This window comes from Ammospiza caudacuta, chromosome 3 (assembly GCF_027887145.1).
Source record: "Ammospiza caudacuta isolate bAmmCau1 chromosome 3, bAmmCau1.pri, whole genome shotgun sequence".
Classification (NCBI taxonomy): domain Eukaryota; kingdom Metazoa; phylum Chordata; class Aves; order Passeriformes; family Passerellidae; genus Ammospiza; species Ammospiza caudacuta.
In genome coordinates, this window is record NC_080595.1 from 104,161,303 (window position 1) to 104,175,861 (window position 14,559).

At 40.5% G+C, this 14,559-nt stretch overlaps 1 protein-coding gene across 1 annotated transcript in view; it reads right to left on the reverse strand.

Annotated features, from left to right (window-relative positions):
• Window positions 1-14,522, reverse strand: part of MDN1 (midasin AAA ATPase 1) — a 93,011-nt gene extending 78,489 nt beyond the window's left edge. The window contains exons 1-7 of the mRNA XM_058801271.1: window positions 14,421-14,522; window positions 8,190-8,416; window positions 6,428-6,652; window positions 4,993-5,100; window positions 4,721-4,913; window positions 2,325-2,537; window positions 997-1,128 (exon numbers count right to left, since the gene is read on the reverse strand). Coding sequence (XP_058657254.1) covers window positions 997-1,128; window positions 2,325-2,537; window positions 4,721-4,913; window positions 4,993-5,100; window positions 6,428-6,652; window positions 8,190-8,416; window positions 14,421-14,522 — 1,200 coding nt within the window. The remainder of the gene's footprint in view (window positions 1-996; window positions 1,129-2,324; window positions 2,538-4,720; window positions 4,914-4,992; window positions 5,101-6,427; window positions 6,653-8,189; window positions 8,417-14,420) is intronic.
• Between the last annotated feature and the right edge of the window lie 37 nt (window positions 14,523-14,559).

A 14,559-nucleotide genomic window follows, 5' to 3' on the forward strand; every position in this document is an offset into this window, starting at 1 on the left:
TATAAAACCAACCCTTCCCTGGGGAGGGATAGTAATGGTGGTGGAAAGAAAGAAGGGAGGTATGACCACACCAACCCCTCAGCACACAGGGAGCACACAGAAATCCTTTGATATGGACAAAGCAGACAAGATGCCTGCAGGGAGGATTGAAGAAAGGGATTTGGTGAATGCAGGATAATACTCAGGGTATGCTCATCCTGAGTGCACTGAGCTAAATTCACAGAAGCAAGTAAGTGCACAACCTCCTAGCAGTAAACTATCTGTACATACAAGCTCTATTAATTTGCTTTCTTATGAATTTTCTATTTCTATACCAGAAAGCCTAGAACATAATAAATAAACTGACAGGTTATTCAGTCACATAAAGGATGCTTTATGGAACAGATATGAAAGGAAACAACCAGCAGAATGTCCAGGAGGCCTATGCAACAAAGCACCTCTATCACACCATGCTTGCAAATGACTTGTTTTCAGTAGCCATTACTTCAAGAGGCAAGGATGACTGACTAACTAGTTGTTCTGGAGCCAAAAAAACCAGGAAATCTATTAAAGCTTATAAAGCTTAGTGCAACAGCACGTTTTTAATATGGAAGAAATGTGTAAGGAAAAATATGTGGAAGGGAAAAAAGGGCACACAAACAAAAAAAGTCTTAAGCCTGATATATTGACAATATTCTGTGGTGTTCAGGGCCACATTTGGTTTCAAACACCAAAACACTATTAAATAGACACGTTATCAGACACATTATCAGTGTCAACTCCAGTTTTCAAAGTGAAATAATCTGTGATCAGTGTCAGGGTCATGACTACTCTGTAACAAAGACAAAAACTAATGAGGTGTGCAAACATGTGAACCAAGACAGGTAAATTCTTTCTAAGCCCTTCTAAGCAGCAGCATTTTCAGTGTGCTGCTCCAGACCCCTGGTGATCAGACTCCCAAAACTGCCATCATGGGCAGTAAGAGCAGTACCTTAAAACAAACACAGAGCTACATACCACATCCAGAGGAGCATAATCAATATCCTCCAGGAGTATCCAGTGACCTTTGGTAACAGCTTGTGTCAAGGTGCCAGGCTGCCACACAAACTCCCCAGGTACATCTGTGCACCGGTACATCCCCAGCAGCGTCTGTGACAGAAACAGGCACATCAGAGACCTGGGCACGGCCTCCCCAGGGGAAAGGATGGCACAAACTACCAAAGCTGGGACAGAAGTGACACTTTACCTCACTAAACAATCTGGCTATCTGTGCCCAGCCTTGCACTTTTTTTTAAATAAGAAGAAAAGTTTCCCACCTCTGGTGGCAATTTTACTGAAACTTAATTATTAAAACAAACCAGGTAATTGAAAGTAAATTTATGAGATGTGCCACACTAATTTGTAAGCAATCTAAAGTAATACAGAAAACTGTCTAGGGTCACACCAAGCTTTAGTTTATGTTTTTGTAAAGTCTGTGACTAAGGTAGTAAACAGAACTATAAGGCAAGTTATTCAAAGGTCAAATCCAGTCAAAGCTCTGCTTTTCTCTCAAATTGTAACTTCAATATAAGCACTGCTTTAAAAATTGAGTTTGTGATTTTACTGCTACATATTTTATACCTTGAACTTCACCACTTTGTCTTAAATATGGAGGCCTTACTCTTGTATATGAGAAGATACAGTCTGTGAGATGGTGAAACCAGGTGCTCCATGCAAGCATAGAAAGGTGCTTATGGATGCTAATAAAAACCTTCTGATAACTTCTGGTAAATACTAACCACCTCAAAAACTAAAAATAAATTGTGCCAAACAACATAACTCAAGCTCCAAAATTCTGTACGAAAAACAAGAAGTACATAAAATTATCTACAGGTAGAGCTTAATCATTAATATGTAACTGCAAATCACCTCAACATCCCAGTATCTTACTTTATCTCACCTTTATATCACAAAAAAAAGGCATCAGATTAAACTAACATTAGCTCACTTAAACTGAAATAAGTGTTCACACAACCTTTGGCACCAGAAACCTGCTTTTACCAATACAAATCAGTTTTTTTAAATTAAAAAAAATCAATAGTGCTCTTCCACATAGAAAAACCCTGATAAAACATAATTTGAATTATTCAGGTTTAGCAAAATTATGCAAAGAATTTAAAACCTACTGGAAAGAAACAGTTATTTTTCCTGTTTGTTTATTCATTCTCACCAATATTACGACAAGTACTAAAGAGCTGGGCACTGGGGTCCTTGGGTGAAAACATTTTATTATTAGAAAATTAAGTCCATGCTTTAAGTAAAAGTTATGTCACATGATTCAAACACCAAACAAATCCATCAGTTACCTTACTATCAGTTTGATCTCCAAGCTGAACTTTCAAAATATGAGGAGGTTTTGCTCTTCCTGTAACAGCTGCTAAATATTCAATTAAAGAAGTTTTGCCACATCCTATCGGTCCTTCTAATAAAACAGGAGTCTGATATGATACAGCAATAGCAAGGTTTTGAAGATTTGTGAAGGCAGATTCAACCAAAACAAAATTGCTGGTGTTATTTTCCTGTTCAAACATAAAATTTTGGGTTACTACATTTGAAATTACTTTTCTTACAGTTGTACCACACAGAACAATTAGGAAAGTGAGTCTAACAACAAGAAAAATTTTGGCCTGCAGATCTGCATATAAAATAAAATAAAGGAGTCTGAAGTTGTATCTACTAACAGATACCAAAATAGATTTCATCCAAAAGCTATTACAGGTGAAACACTTAATGAAAAGTATACATGCAACTTGATGCCAAGGGGAATTCACACTAAGTTGTCAGTACAGGCACAGTAACTATTCAGTCATAACTCACAGAATCACAAAATCACAGAAGTTCAAGGCTGGAAGAGACCTATAAGATCATCAAGTCCAACCCATGTTCTAACAATTCAACTAGATCATGGCAGCAAGTGCCACATCCAGTCTTTTTTTGAACTCTTCGAGGGATGATGACTCCACCACCTCACTGGGTAGATGATTCCAGTATCTGATCACTCTTTCTGTAAAATACTTCCTTCTTAACTTAACTTCCTTCATAACTCATGTCAATCAAATACAATTTGCAATATGAGTGAAATTAAGTCATTGGAATGGATCCAAATCACAGGACAAATCAAACAGCAGTTGCATTCAAACGATGCAAATATGAATATTAAATGGATAAATGTGAGTATTTACTTCTTTCTGTAGAGGCCAAAGCATAAGATCATTAAACTCAGTGAATGAAAAAAGTTATACTCAATAACATTTTCATTTTATTCAAAATGAAATTAATTCAGTTTATGGAATGGTAATTAATCAATGCCACGGATAGTCTCCAAATATTCTGGCTTTAGTCACCTATCTATATATGGCACAAAAATTAGTGCTTTGTGCCAAAAAGCTCAGAGGAAGGAAATCAGAGCATAGAAACAAGTGTCTTGTATTTAAGTCTGACCTTTTTCCAGATATAGCTTCATGTACTTCTCTGGAAACAAGAGAACCTGCTTCCCCTGTTTGCTCCTATGTCTTCATCAGACCTCCTAAACTGTCACTGGAACCTCCCTACTGTAACTGGAACTACACTGTAGACCAGATCAGTGGAACACCTGTGGCTATTAGAAAATACAAGCATTCCTTTCAGGGAAGTTCTCCCCTCCCTCAGAGATAAGAGAGTATTCCTCCAGTAATCCAGTTTATAGCATGGCCTGGCTTCAGCAGAGCTGCAGCAGCAGTGATGCTGCCATGGGAGTAAAAATCTCCTTAAAGAGCTCTACAGCTTCCCCTGCTACAGTGAACTCCAAACCACTCTCTCACAATCCTATAAAAAAAACCCAAAGGCTAAAAAACACTGAATTCAAAAACAGAAGCTGGGAGAAAAACAGCATGGGGAAAAGAGGAATTTGGAGGGGAAATCCTCTTTCCTTGCTTCAGCCACTCAAATAATTCTGGACACTGGTACTCTTTGTTAATTTCTTTCTCCTGTTGTAGATCATTGTTACAAAATCAAACAAAAGAACTCAGCTAAAAGCTAAAACTCATACCTAAAGGAGAAAAACAGTCAGGAATACTGGCTGTAGCTACAAAGAGAGATCTGAAAAGCTTAAGTTAAATAGCAATTTAGAAGAAAAAAGGTGAAATACTGTTTGTTTAAAAATGTTTATGCCTCTGATGGGTTTCCATAAGGCATTATAGTCTACATTACACTTTCTCAAGTGGTGACAGTAAATTCTTGCTCACTTCCTTTCCCCTTTCTCTGTCTTATGGAAGAACTTAAACAGCAGCCTTGTTTTCTTCTTTTCATAGAAGAACTGAGCATATGTCTGGAGAAAGGCTGCATACAAGATGCCTGTATAGCACAAAACCCCTACGTCAATGCAGGTAAAAGCAACTGTCCCAGATCCTGCTTTAGTCAGCTATGGATTGTTACCCCAACTGAGACTGAAGTTATTATGTTAGGCTGAATATTCTTTTGTAGTATGTTTGTACAAACTGCTACATGAAGGTAAAATGAACAGCACTATTGCTCCTTCACTGCTTCACTCCACTGCAGATTTTCTGTGGTGCCAGAATTATGCAACACTAGTTTACAGCACACACTGAGAAAGATAAAGATACTGTGAGTATCTCAATACCATCCAATCAGGAAATAAAGTCAGTTCACTGTACTTAGAAATTCCTAAAACAAAAATGTACAGATTTAACTGTGGATTACATACCTGCTCTTCAGAAACATGCTGTAGTCTGGGCAGCACAATGCCACAGACAGCCACTACACGTGCAGAGAGGTCCCCCGACACAACGTGTCCCTGTGTATAGTGCGGTTCCTTCTCCTTTTGCCAAAATGAGGAGTCTGGATTAGCCAAAACTAAGGCTTGTTCCACATTCTGCAGCTGAGATTCTTCTAGCAACCTGTGAAACCCATGTTTATTAACTCAGCTGAAAGCCATCAAGAAAAACAAATAATGTTCAAGATTTTTAAAGTCCTTACTTCAGTCTGAAATGGATCAGCTCCTCAGGATTGAATATCTTCTTCAGGAAAGATAATTTATGCTCATCACTCATACATGTAACCAGAGCAAGACAGTTGGAAGTATACCTAAAAATTACATTTAGAACAAAATATGCCAAAACAGTTTTAAGGAATGTAGTTTGATAACTGTCAGTTGCATAACAAAACATCAAGTTAGGAAAAACGTGCAGAAAACTTTATTCATAGAAATTATTTTAGCACTATGCTTAACATTCTTTCAGATTAGACAAATATCTCAGAACTGAGGAAAGCAATTCTGTCATGGCACAGTTTTAATTTATTCCCCAATTAGCTAACATTTCTCTGAAGAACTGAATTATCAGCAGAAATATAATAACGGAATGCAGTTTCCTAAATAAATGAAGGTTAACATATGAGACAAGGAAAATGAAGTCATCTCTGGCCATTTTTTTTCTCCTACTATTTCCCTTCCAAAACTGCATTTCATGCTATTTCTAAAGTAAACTTAATGCAATTAAATCAATTCTGAGTGCCTAGAAAAGCCAACAACTCCCAAGTCGTGACTACATAAAGCTGTCTTGCAACAAAGGAACATTTAATATAAATCATAAACCAGTTCTCATTCATTATAATGCTGTTTTTAAATTCCAAGAACAAAGTTTTCAAGGAGCATGATGGGGGGAAGGAAGAGATGGGGGAAAGGCAGAAGATTGTTTCAGGATAAATGTTTAAGAGTCAGTTCATTCACTTACTTAAGACTATTGGTTGAACACCAGGTAAACCAATTCTACTCAATGAATTCCAAGTGCTCTCTTTTTCTGACACTATGTCCTTTTGAAGAGCTTCATAAATGACTGATAGATTTGACAATCTTGGTTCTGCCCTTCCTAAATTATACACCTTACTGAATCTATATGCTACCAACACAATTCAGAATTTATGTTTTAAAAAGTGAAGACCATTAAACATCTTTTTTAAAATAAAAGACACTAACATTACTAAATAAGGTAGAGCATGTGATTAGGCTGAAGGCTTGCGGGCAGACACCTAACATGAAAGATCTTACCAAAATCCCACACAAAACCTGTAACAAGGCAAATACAAGGTGCAGCTTAAACAAGCTACATTTCACAGCTGCTGAGAAATCAACACACAAACAACTGAAAAAAGAACCATCTTGGGCAAACTGAAATAATTGGGAAGATTCTCTAGACCACAGCTTTAAGCACTACTAAGTGCTAGTCAAAAATTCACCTTGTGATAGATCACTACAGCTTTCAAAAGGTCAGTTAAGAAGTACAAACACAGATACCACTGGTATGGATTGCTGGTATTACTTGAAAACGCTTTCTCTACTGCATGTGAACATTTTTAATTACAATTCAAGACACAGATACAGCTATTCAATGAAGATTTGGAGGTTTTAACTTACCAACGGACTAAAGTGTCATGGCTCCTCAGGAGCGGAACACACACACTCCAGTCCCACAGCTCCCGCAAAACTGAGGGCTCCTTCAGTAAAAACCTGTAGGCAGCCTCCATGAGGTCCCGCAGCTTCATTCGTCTGCGCCCATACCGGACTGTGCTTGCATCTGAGCTCTGCAGGAAAAGCCGCTGGAAAACTGGTGATGTAGTTTTAAAGTATCTTAAAGCAAATCTTCAGAAGAGAGTGAGAGAGAAAGAGAACACAAACATGTAAGTCAGAAGAAAGAAAACCAGACACTAATAAAGACATCAGGGCACAGGTCCTAAGACAATAATTGACAGTACTAAGAACTAAGCCTGTAATTAACTTCATCCACACATGAGAAAGACAACCACTTCAGCAATCAGCTGACAACAGACACTTTGCCTTATTAGAAATCCTTACTTAATTATCAAGTGGAAACAGTACTGCCTTTGGTGAAAACTCTCTGACTGCTCTTGTTTACTGAAAAAGTAATACAGATTCCTACTTAGGCAACTTTATAGTCTATCAGCCTAGAGGTCTAATATTAAACTCAGATATTTTGGTTGTGAACTATTTTCAAACTGTTTTGCTTTTCTGTGGATCACAGGTGAAAGTGAAATTGCATCTTGCAACACATTTAATCAAAACAAACTGTGTTTGAGACTTGTATTTACTTAATAATTATTTCCGTTCAAAACACATTTGTTACTGTGGGAGACAATTCAAATCCTGACACTACCTCTCTTCACCAGGGAACAGTAACAAGCACGTTCGTCTGGCTGAAATGTTAACTGCAATGTTAATGGTTAATGATGACTCAAACAACTGCCCATTTGCAAAAGCATCAGCGCTTTGCTGAGGATGTGCAGGGTCACAGCCCAGGGGAGAGGGGCTGAGCACCCATCACCCAGGGCTACAAGCAGGGGTCTGGGCCACATCCGGAAGAGACCAGTAAGAAGCAAATCCTGCAAGGTTGGATAATGCTTTTTATCATGACAATGTCCTCCCTTACAGGAGTGGCTCAGGTGTGAAAGCTCCCCTCGGGGAAAATACCAGGACATTCACACTGAAAGCTTTCATCCCTTGTGATGGGGCATAACTGGCTCAGCTACACTAGAGGCAGCAGCCATGTCTTGGGAGGAGTCATGAATCAAAGACCCCTAAGTGCCCCCAGGTTCACTTTTAGGAACTTCCATCAGAGAACTGGTCACGATCCACAGTGTTACAACACAGCTAAAACTCTCCTCCACCAGGGGAGGTACCTGGGCCTTCCCACCTGAACCTGAGTGTTTATTAACCCAACAAATTTTGTATTCCGTGGGCTTCCCCCACCTCATGATGGATCAACACTTCCACCATCACTTGGACCAATGGACACCGAAACTGCAACAAGCAAGTCTCACCACTGGCACCATGGGTAGTGACATCTTTCTGTTCTTATCCTCTTTCGTTTCCCTTATTCATTTCCTTAAGTGTTATTTTTTATGCTTATATATTGTTGTATTTCTACAGGTAATAACCAAAACGGCTACATATCTCCTTTCCATTGCAACCAAATGTTTCTAAAATAAACAGAACACCAGTAATAAACACCAGTTCTAAAATAAAAAAAAACCACCAGTCAGTCAGTGTCCTTCTCTCTAATCCATCCCAGTCCATCTATTAACAAAAACCTGGTTTACCCTGCCTCCAGGGGCAGGCTGTAACACTTCCTAAATTCAAACACTGACATCCCATTACTCACGGCATAACATCAGGGTGGTCAGCAAGCAGCTTGCTCATTGCTACACAGAGCCTTTCATGCCGATCGTGGTTGATTTGGCCTCCAGCTTTGATAGCTTCTGCATTCCTTTCCAACAAATCGAGCAGGATTGGCCGAAGCTGGCGGCCGATCAATAGGGTACATTCTTTATCCAGCAACAGCTGTGCGAAAGTATTGAGGATGCACTGACGATCCTGCTGAGTCCAAACCTAAAGGAATGGGAAGTGAAAACAGGTTAAATGGAAAATGATTTTGACTATTAACTTCAGAACTATTCATGCAGGAGTCAGGGTGAATTTCACAGGAACAAATAATTCAAAACCAGAAGGGAGTCCAAAAGCCCAAAGCAAGTAGTCAATTGACACAGTTCTCAGTATTCAAAAAAAAATTTCAACACAAAAGGAGTAAGATGCAGAATGATACACTAAACAGGAATTACAAAGTAGTCCCAAAACCCTAAATTATATTTTACAGCTGAAAGATAAAGCAATTTGTATTTTTTTAAAGAAAAAGATTGTGGAAATGTTGAAACAATTAATATATCTTCCTAGAATTTCCATTGATCTTAATAGCTTGGTCTCATGAGAGCCACAAAACATTTAAGACATTAAACTTAACATTTAAACTTGCTTCATGTTCACTATCTCTTTACAAAAATGAAGCATTCAATCAGTCATGATCACAGCCTTATTTTTATAGTTCTGACAAGAATTACAGCAAGCAATGCTCTTAACAAGAAACATCTTGTATCTGCAGTTTTGAAGTTGAAATTCTTTTTCTTTTTATACTGTTATACAAAAATTGTCATTTGGTTCTTTAAAATACAAGGAAAACATATTGACATCTGCTGGAAGAAAGAAAAAATCCCAAACCAACACACCTTAACCTCACATCTCCCCTGCCTAATGCTCCCAGCCCTCCTAACTTTGTTACTGATGAACAACCCATTTCTTGGGTCTTAGCCTCAAATATCTCTCTTTGAGCTCACGTTATTACCCAAGCATCTCTCCACTTCCATGATGTTTAACGCATAGTGCAGTATGAGTAAGTTTGAAAATCAGGATTATGAATTTGCACTGGTGGTTTAGCTCTCAACTCGGATGCTCCATGCTCCCCTCCCTTCCTGAGCGAACCCTTATCCTGTTCAAGACAGAAATATTCTGTAAAATATTCTGTAATATTCAGGTAGTCTTTTGTTTCAGCACCACATGCAGCCAATTCCTGCTTCTCCTAGGCTTTAGTTACTCTGGTAAGACCTGTTCCTGGTCTCACCATCTCAGGGATGGTTTCATTTTTACAAGAGTGCAGCTGTCCTTTGATTATACCAATACACACCCTTCTAGAACACATGCAAACCTGTTCAAGTTCCTTGGTCTCCTGAATTTGAAAAGACATTCATCCCCATACAGCATTAGGAGTACCAGTGAGGTATATATACTACAAGTATCAAGCACATCACATTAATTGCAACCTGTTTCTTACACGGCTCGTGTTTGCTTTTACAGAACATAAGTTTATCTCCCTCTCATCTATCACAGCAGCATCAGAAATAATTTTTAAAATGGAGCAAGGCCCTGCTCATTACAGGGAATCAGATTTTGAGTGGCAAAATGACTAATAAGCTATTTAAAGGCAGAATGGCTCCAAAGAACCAGAAATAAACTCAATTGGAAAAAAAACCCAAAAAGTACCTCAAATTTTCAAATCAATTACATCTTTGGCTACCCAAACAAGGCACAACAGGGTGCCTAATTTATTAACCAGAGCTCTGAATATCAAATAAAGCCAGCTAACAATAAAATAATAAATAATGTGACTGATTCAGTAAAATTTTGTATTTACATGTCTACTGTCCAACAAGTTCATGCCACTTGGCAATTTTGTGAGAAGCAGCAGTTTTTTAATCATGTGCAGTACCCTTAGGACTTATAAAACTGTTCAAAAATCACAGTGGCAACATTTCTCACTCTACAAAGAGACTGCTTATCTGAGCCTAAATGAAAAATGTTATGGAGAAGCAGAATACTCTCAGTGGGGGTTATTTTTAACTAATCATGGCTTTATGAAATACCAGCTTTCTCAACCAATAGCAATAGACAGCTGATCTGAAAGTGTTCAAGTCTGGGATAGTCAAATCTGCACATGGGGTATCAAAGAGGTGCTTTAAGAAAGCATCATGAAAGGCTGTGCCTCCAAGCACACAACACATACACACAGTCTGTAATTGAAGAGACACCTGAAGCAGACACACAGCTAGGACAGACACCTGGAGTCAGACACGATCCCAGTCGCTGCTCCAGCAGCACGATGCACCTCTCCTTCCCAGCTTGCAGAGTTCATGTGCTCATGCTGGAACCCAGGAAATTCCTCTGGCTGCCCTGGAGGGCTCGAGCCCCTGCCCAGGGGGCTCAGAGACCTTGGCACAGAGCCCCAGACCCCTGTAACTTTGATTCAGCCCTTGGAAAAAACAATTACCAACCTTATATGAAGAATTACAAGCCACGACAGTTTAAGTAGAATGATAATGAATTTATCACAGGGTGAAAAATAGATTTTTTGGGGTTTTTGGAATTGGGGTTCAGGGGGCAAGATGGAGAAATTGGGGTGTACCCAGCCTTTCTCCTTCTTCTTCTTCTTGGCTTCCATCTTCTGCTGTGATGTTGGCACTTTTAGATTGGTTTAGAGTAGAAGCTCACTGCCTAACATAGGTGATAGGTATTGGAAAGTAATTGTAAACATTGTACACATAGTTTTTGGTATAAAAAGATAACACTACCCCAGGGGCAGGTGGAGTGCCTCTGACAATCCTGCTGAATGGACCTCGGCAGGACAGGGACAGAATTTTAGCGATGAGATACAATAAACAACCTTGAGACCGAGAAATGAAGAGCTCTGACTCGCTCTTTGACTGCCAGGCTGGGAAAAGAGACTTTCTGACCTATCTCATGGTCACTCTGACCAGCTAGAGATCCCAATGCTCAGAACATACAAAGTACAGAAACCTTTAATAATACCTAGCTTAATCCAAACTCTAAATTCATAAAAGGATCACACCAATGAGCAAGCTGGTGTATGCAATATACATTTCTGCTCAGGACACACAGGTTACACCAGGCACAGATTTAACACTGGGACACTCCTAAAGAGTTGGGAGGGCATGAGGGCCACACATGGAAATCTTTCTTCCCCTCCATCCCAGGAACTTATGTTCTCTCTGTCCTCTCACACAACAGCTGTGTGATTGTGCAGCAACCAACTTAGCAAGATGATCCAAATTAATCCTTCTTACAAAGTCTTACACTGGGTGGGAAAGTTGAATCATTTTCCAAATCAGCAGTCATTCTGGGATCAAGGTAAGAGAAACAACACAAAGGTGTGGCTCAGCCTTGGGAAGAGGCTAAAAGGAAACAGAGCAGCACCACTCTTTGGCAGCTGTTCAGTTCAGCAAGATAAACCAAAACACAAGCCCAAACTCTTCCTACAACCCACACAGCTCAAGGAAAATAAAAAAAAATACCAGGGGTGATATGCAGTCTCACAAGCTGGAACTTCCCGAACCTCCTCCAACACATCCTTGACAGAGTTGGACAGATCTCCCCCTCACAAGAGAGGATGCAAGCAAGAAGTTTCTCATGGACTTTGCATCATTAACATAAGGTGTGCCAAAATCCCAGCTTTTCAAAACATAGCAGAAGGAGATGAAAATGCAGCCCAAGATGGAAGTCAAAGTGCAACACACCTTCCCTTATTTCTAATGCTACATGATGTAAAGTCTTTCAAATAAATCTTTCAAATAAAATGCTGAAGTTACATTTTAGAATGAAAAAACCTCTGCCTTAGTTGCCAGAGCATCAGGACATCTTTCTGAGAGACAATGGGTAATTGTGAGAATTTGAGACCACTAGGTCATCTCCTTTTTCCTACATTTAATAATATTAAGGAATAAAGGCATTTCTCAACATCAAATGCTAAGACTGAAGGCCTCTAAATAAATGCTTGGAATTATTATTAAAACAAATTTCACTGCTACATAGGAAAATGAAATGCAAAATGAAGGATGCCAACATAAACCATCAACAAATTAAAAAAGAAAAATCAAGAATGGTGCGCTCAAGAGCTCCTGTCCAGTTAGGAAGGTTGCATAGGCTAAATAGAAGAAACATCCCAAGGGGTCAGGTTCTTGGATACATATATTTCCATATAAGCACTGTGGTAGATGCAAAGGACAGAAACCAGTAAGGGTGGTTTTGGATTAAAGTTCCATTCCTAGGAGTGTTTTAACCTTCTCAGTGATCAACTTCTCTGCTGAAATTACACGATCACAGGCATCCAAAATACATTTGCACAAAATTCACATTTGGAATTCTATGCAGAAAGACTTTCTGGCAGACCTTTGGTAACTCAGAGCCAAAAGCACATTCCAGCAGTTTGTGGAGACCTATTGCTTCTACAGTGTGCTTAAATTATTCAAAAATGTAAACGTGGGGAACAAAGGCTGGTTCAGAGAGCTTTTCATCCCATTCTCCCCATTAAGAGTAAATACAGATATTTGCTGTATCTTTGTAGAGTTCATAATATATAAAAATACTTTACAGAAAAGGCTCTAATTCTATCCCACACCCAGGCACAAGGAACAAAACCTTCCATGACCACATGAACTGTGCCACACCATGAACCTCAAAAGACTGCTCCTTACTTAGCAGCTGTGGGCAAGTTTCATTCCTTTATGGAATACTGTTGAAGAAATATACTGCCAGAAAGACATAACAAAGCTGTAGAGCAAAAAGAGTTCCACATTTCCAGAATGCAAGCTTCCTGGGTTATACACAAAGCAGGAAATCAGGTATGATGTTTAGACATGGAGTTTGTTTACTGGCAAGACAAGCTTAAAATAATCCTAGAGCTGTGGCTTCCAAGCCTAGAAACAGCAATTCAGTTTTCAAAAGGATGTGCCAATGTTAAATCCTGTGCTGTTCCAGGCTCCCTCTATACAATCACTCTTTAGGAATTTCCACCTAGCAAGGCTTTTAAACCCGAGGCATTTCTCCAGAGGGAAAGGGGTCAGTGTCTTTCCCAACCTCGATCTCGGTGACTCACTTCTGGCTCGCTGCTCCATCTGGCTGCCACAGCCTGCACTCACACCATCCCCCTTCCTATTTCGCAGCAGCTTCTCTCTCGCGAAAAGCAACTCCTCGTCACTGCTTCCCACCAATTAGCTTCCACTCAGGAGTGTATATTCGTGTCAATTTTACTTTGATCCTGTCATTTGCAGCGACAGAAGAAAGAGCCATCTGTCTACCAACAAAGAACCTCGAGTACCAGTATGAAAGCCTTCCCCAACCATAACTGCGACAGCAACTCAGGCTGAAAGCCAATATTCTCAAAAAACATGATACTTCAGACTTTTCATCTTCAAACAACTGGGATATTTCCTACACACTCAAAGAGAAACAGAGACTTTGAGCCCCAAAATGTGTACACATCTGAGGGGCTTCAAAAGCTCTATCACGAAGAGCATTAATAAAACAATATCCGATGTGCTGATATGCTGTTACTACATGTCCTCAAGCATTTCAGTGCAAGAAAGGAGATCGGTCTTAACTCTTCTAGAAGGCAGATGTGCCTCTCAGAGCTAAGGCAGCCTAAGCATGAAAGTGACTATAGGACCATGTTTTCAGCATCACTACAACCCGGAGACTGTGATTAAAAAAAAACCCTCAAAGCAAAGTTTAGAAAATCCATGCCTTTTTTTATCCCACATGCTGCTTTAAGGTAATTAAAGAAGACACGCAAAACAGCAACAGGGTAGGGACTAGTCACTGTCTCAGTGCTTGATAACAAAACACCTCTCGCTGTCACGCCTCCAGAGTCACCTTAGGCGGCACGGAATGGACTGAAGATTTTAACTGCGAGGCGAAACGCAACAGGAAAGGTACCAGGATACAGAAGCGGACCTTCCCCATGGGCTGCACCCGCGCACCCCCGACAGGGGCGAGGACGGAGAGAACCAGCACCAGGGAGAGAGGGAGGGAGAGAGCGGGGCCGGCCGGAGGGGTCGGGCACACGCAGAGCGGCCGGGAGGATATGGCGGCACGGGGCAGGCACAGGGGTGCGCTCCCTTCGCTCCACAGCGGCCCATACGAGCCCCTCCCTGACGGAGGGAGTACGGACACCCGGGGGCTGCCACCGAGCGCCGCACCGCCCGCTCCTCACCTGCTTGGCCACGAATCTGCTCAGCTCCACGCCGCTCTTCTCGTTCCTGCGCGCCACCAGCTGCAGGGGCTCGGCCAGGCGGAGCCGCAGCTCGGCCGCCATCCCGCTGCCGCTCGGGAAGCGCCGGGAAGGGCACGGC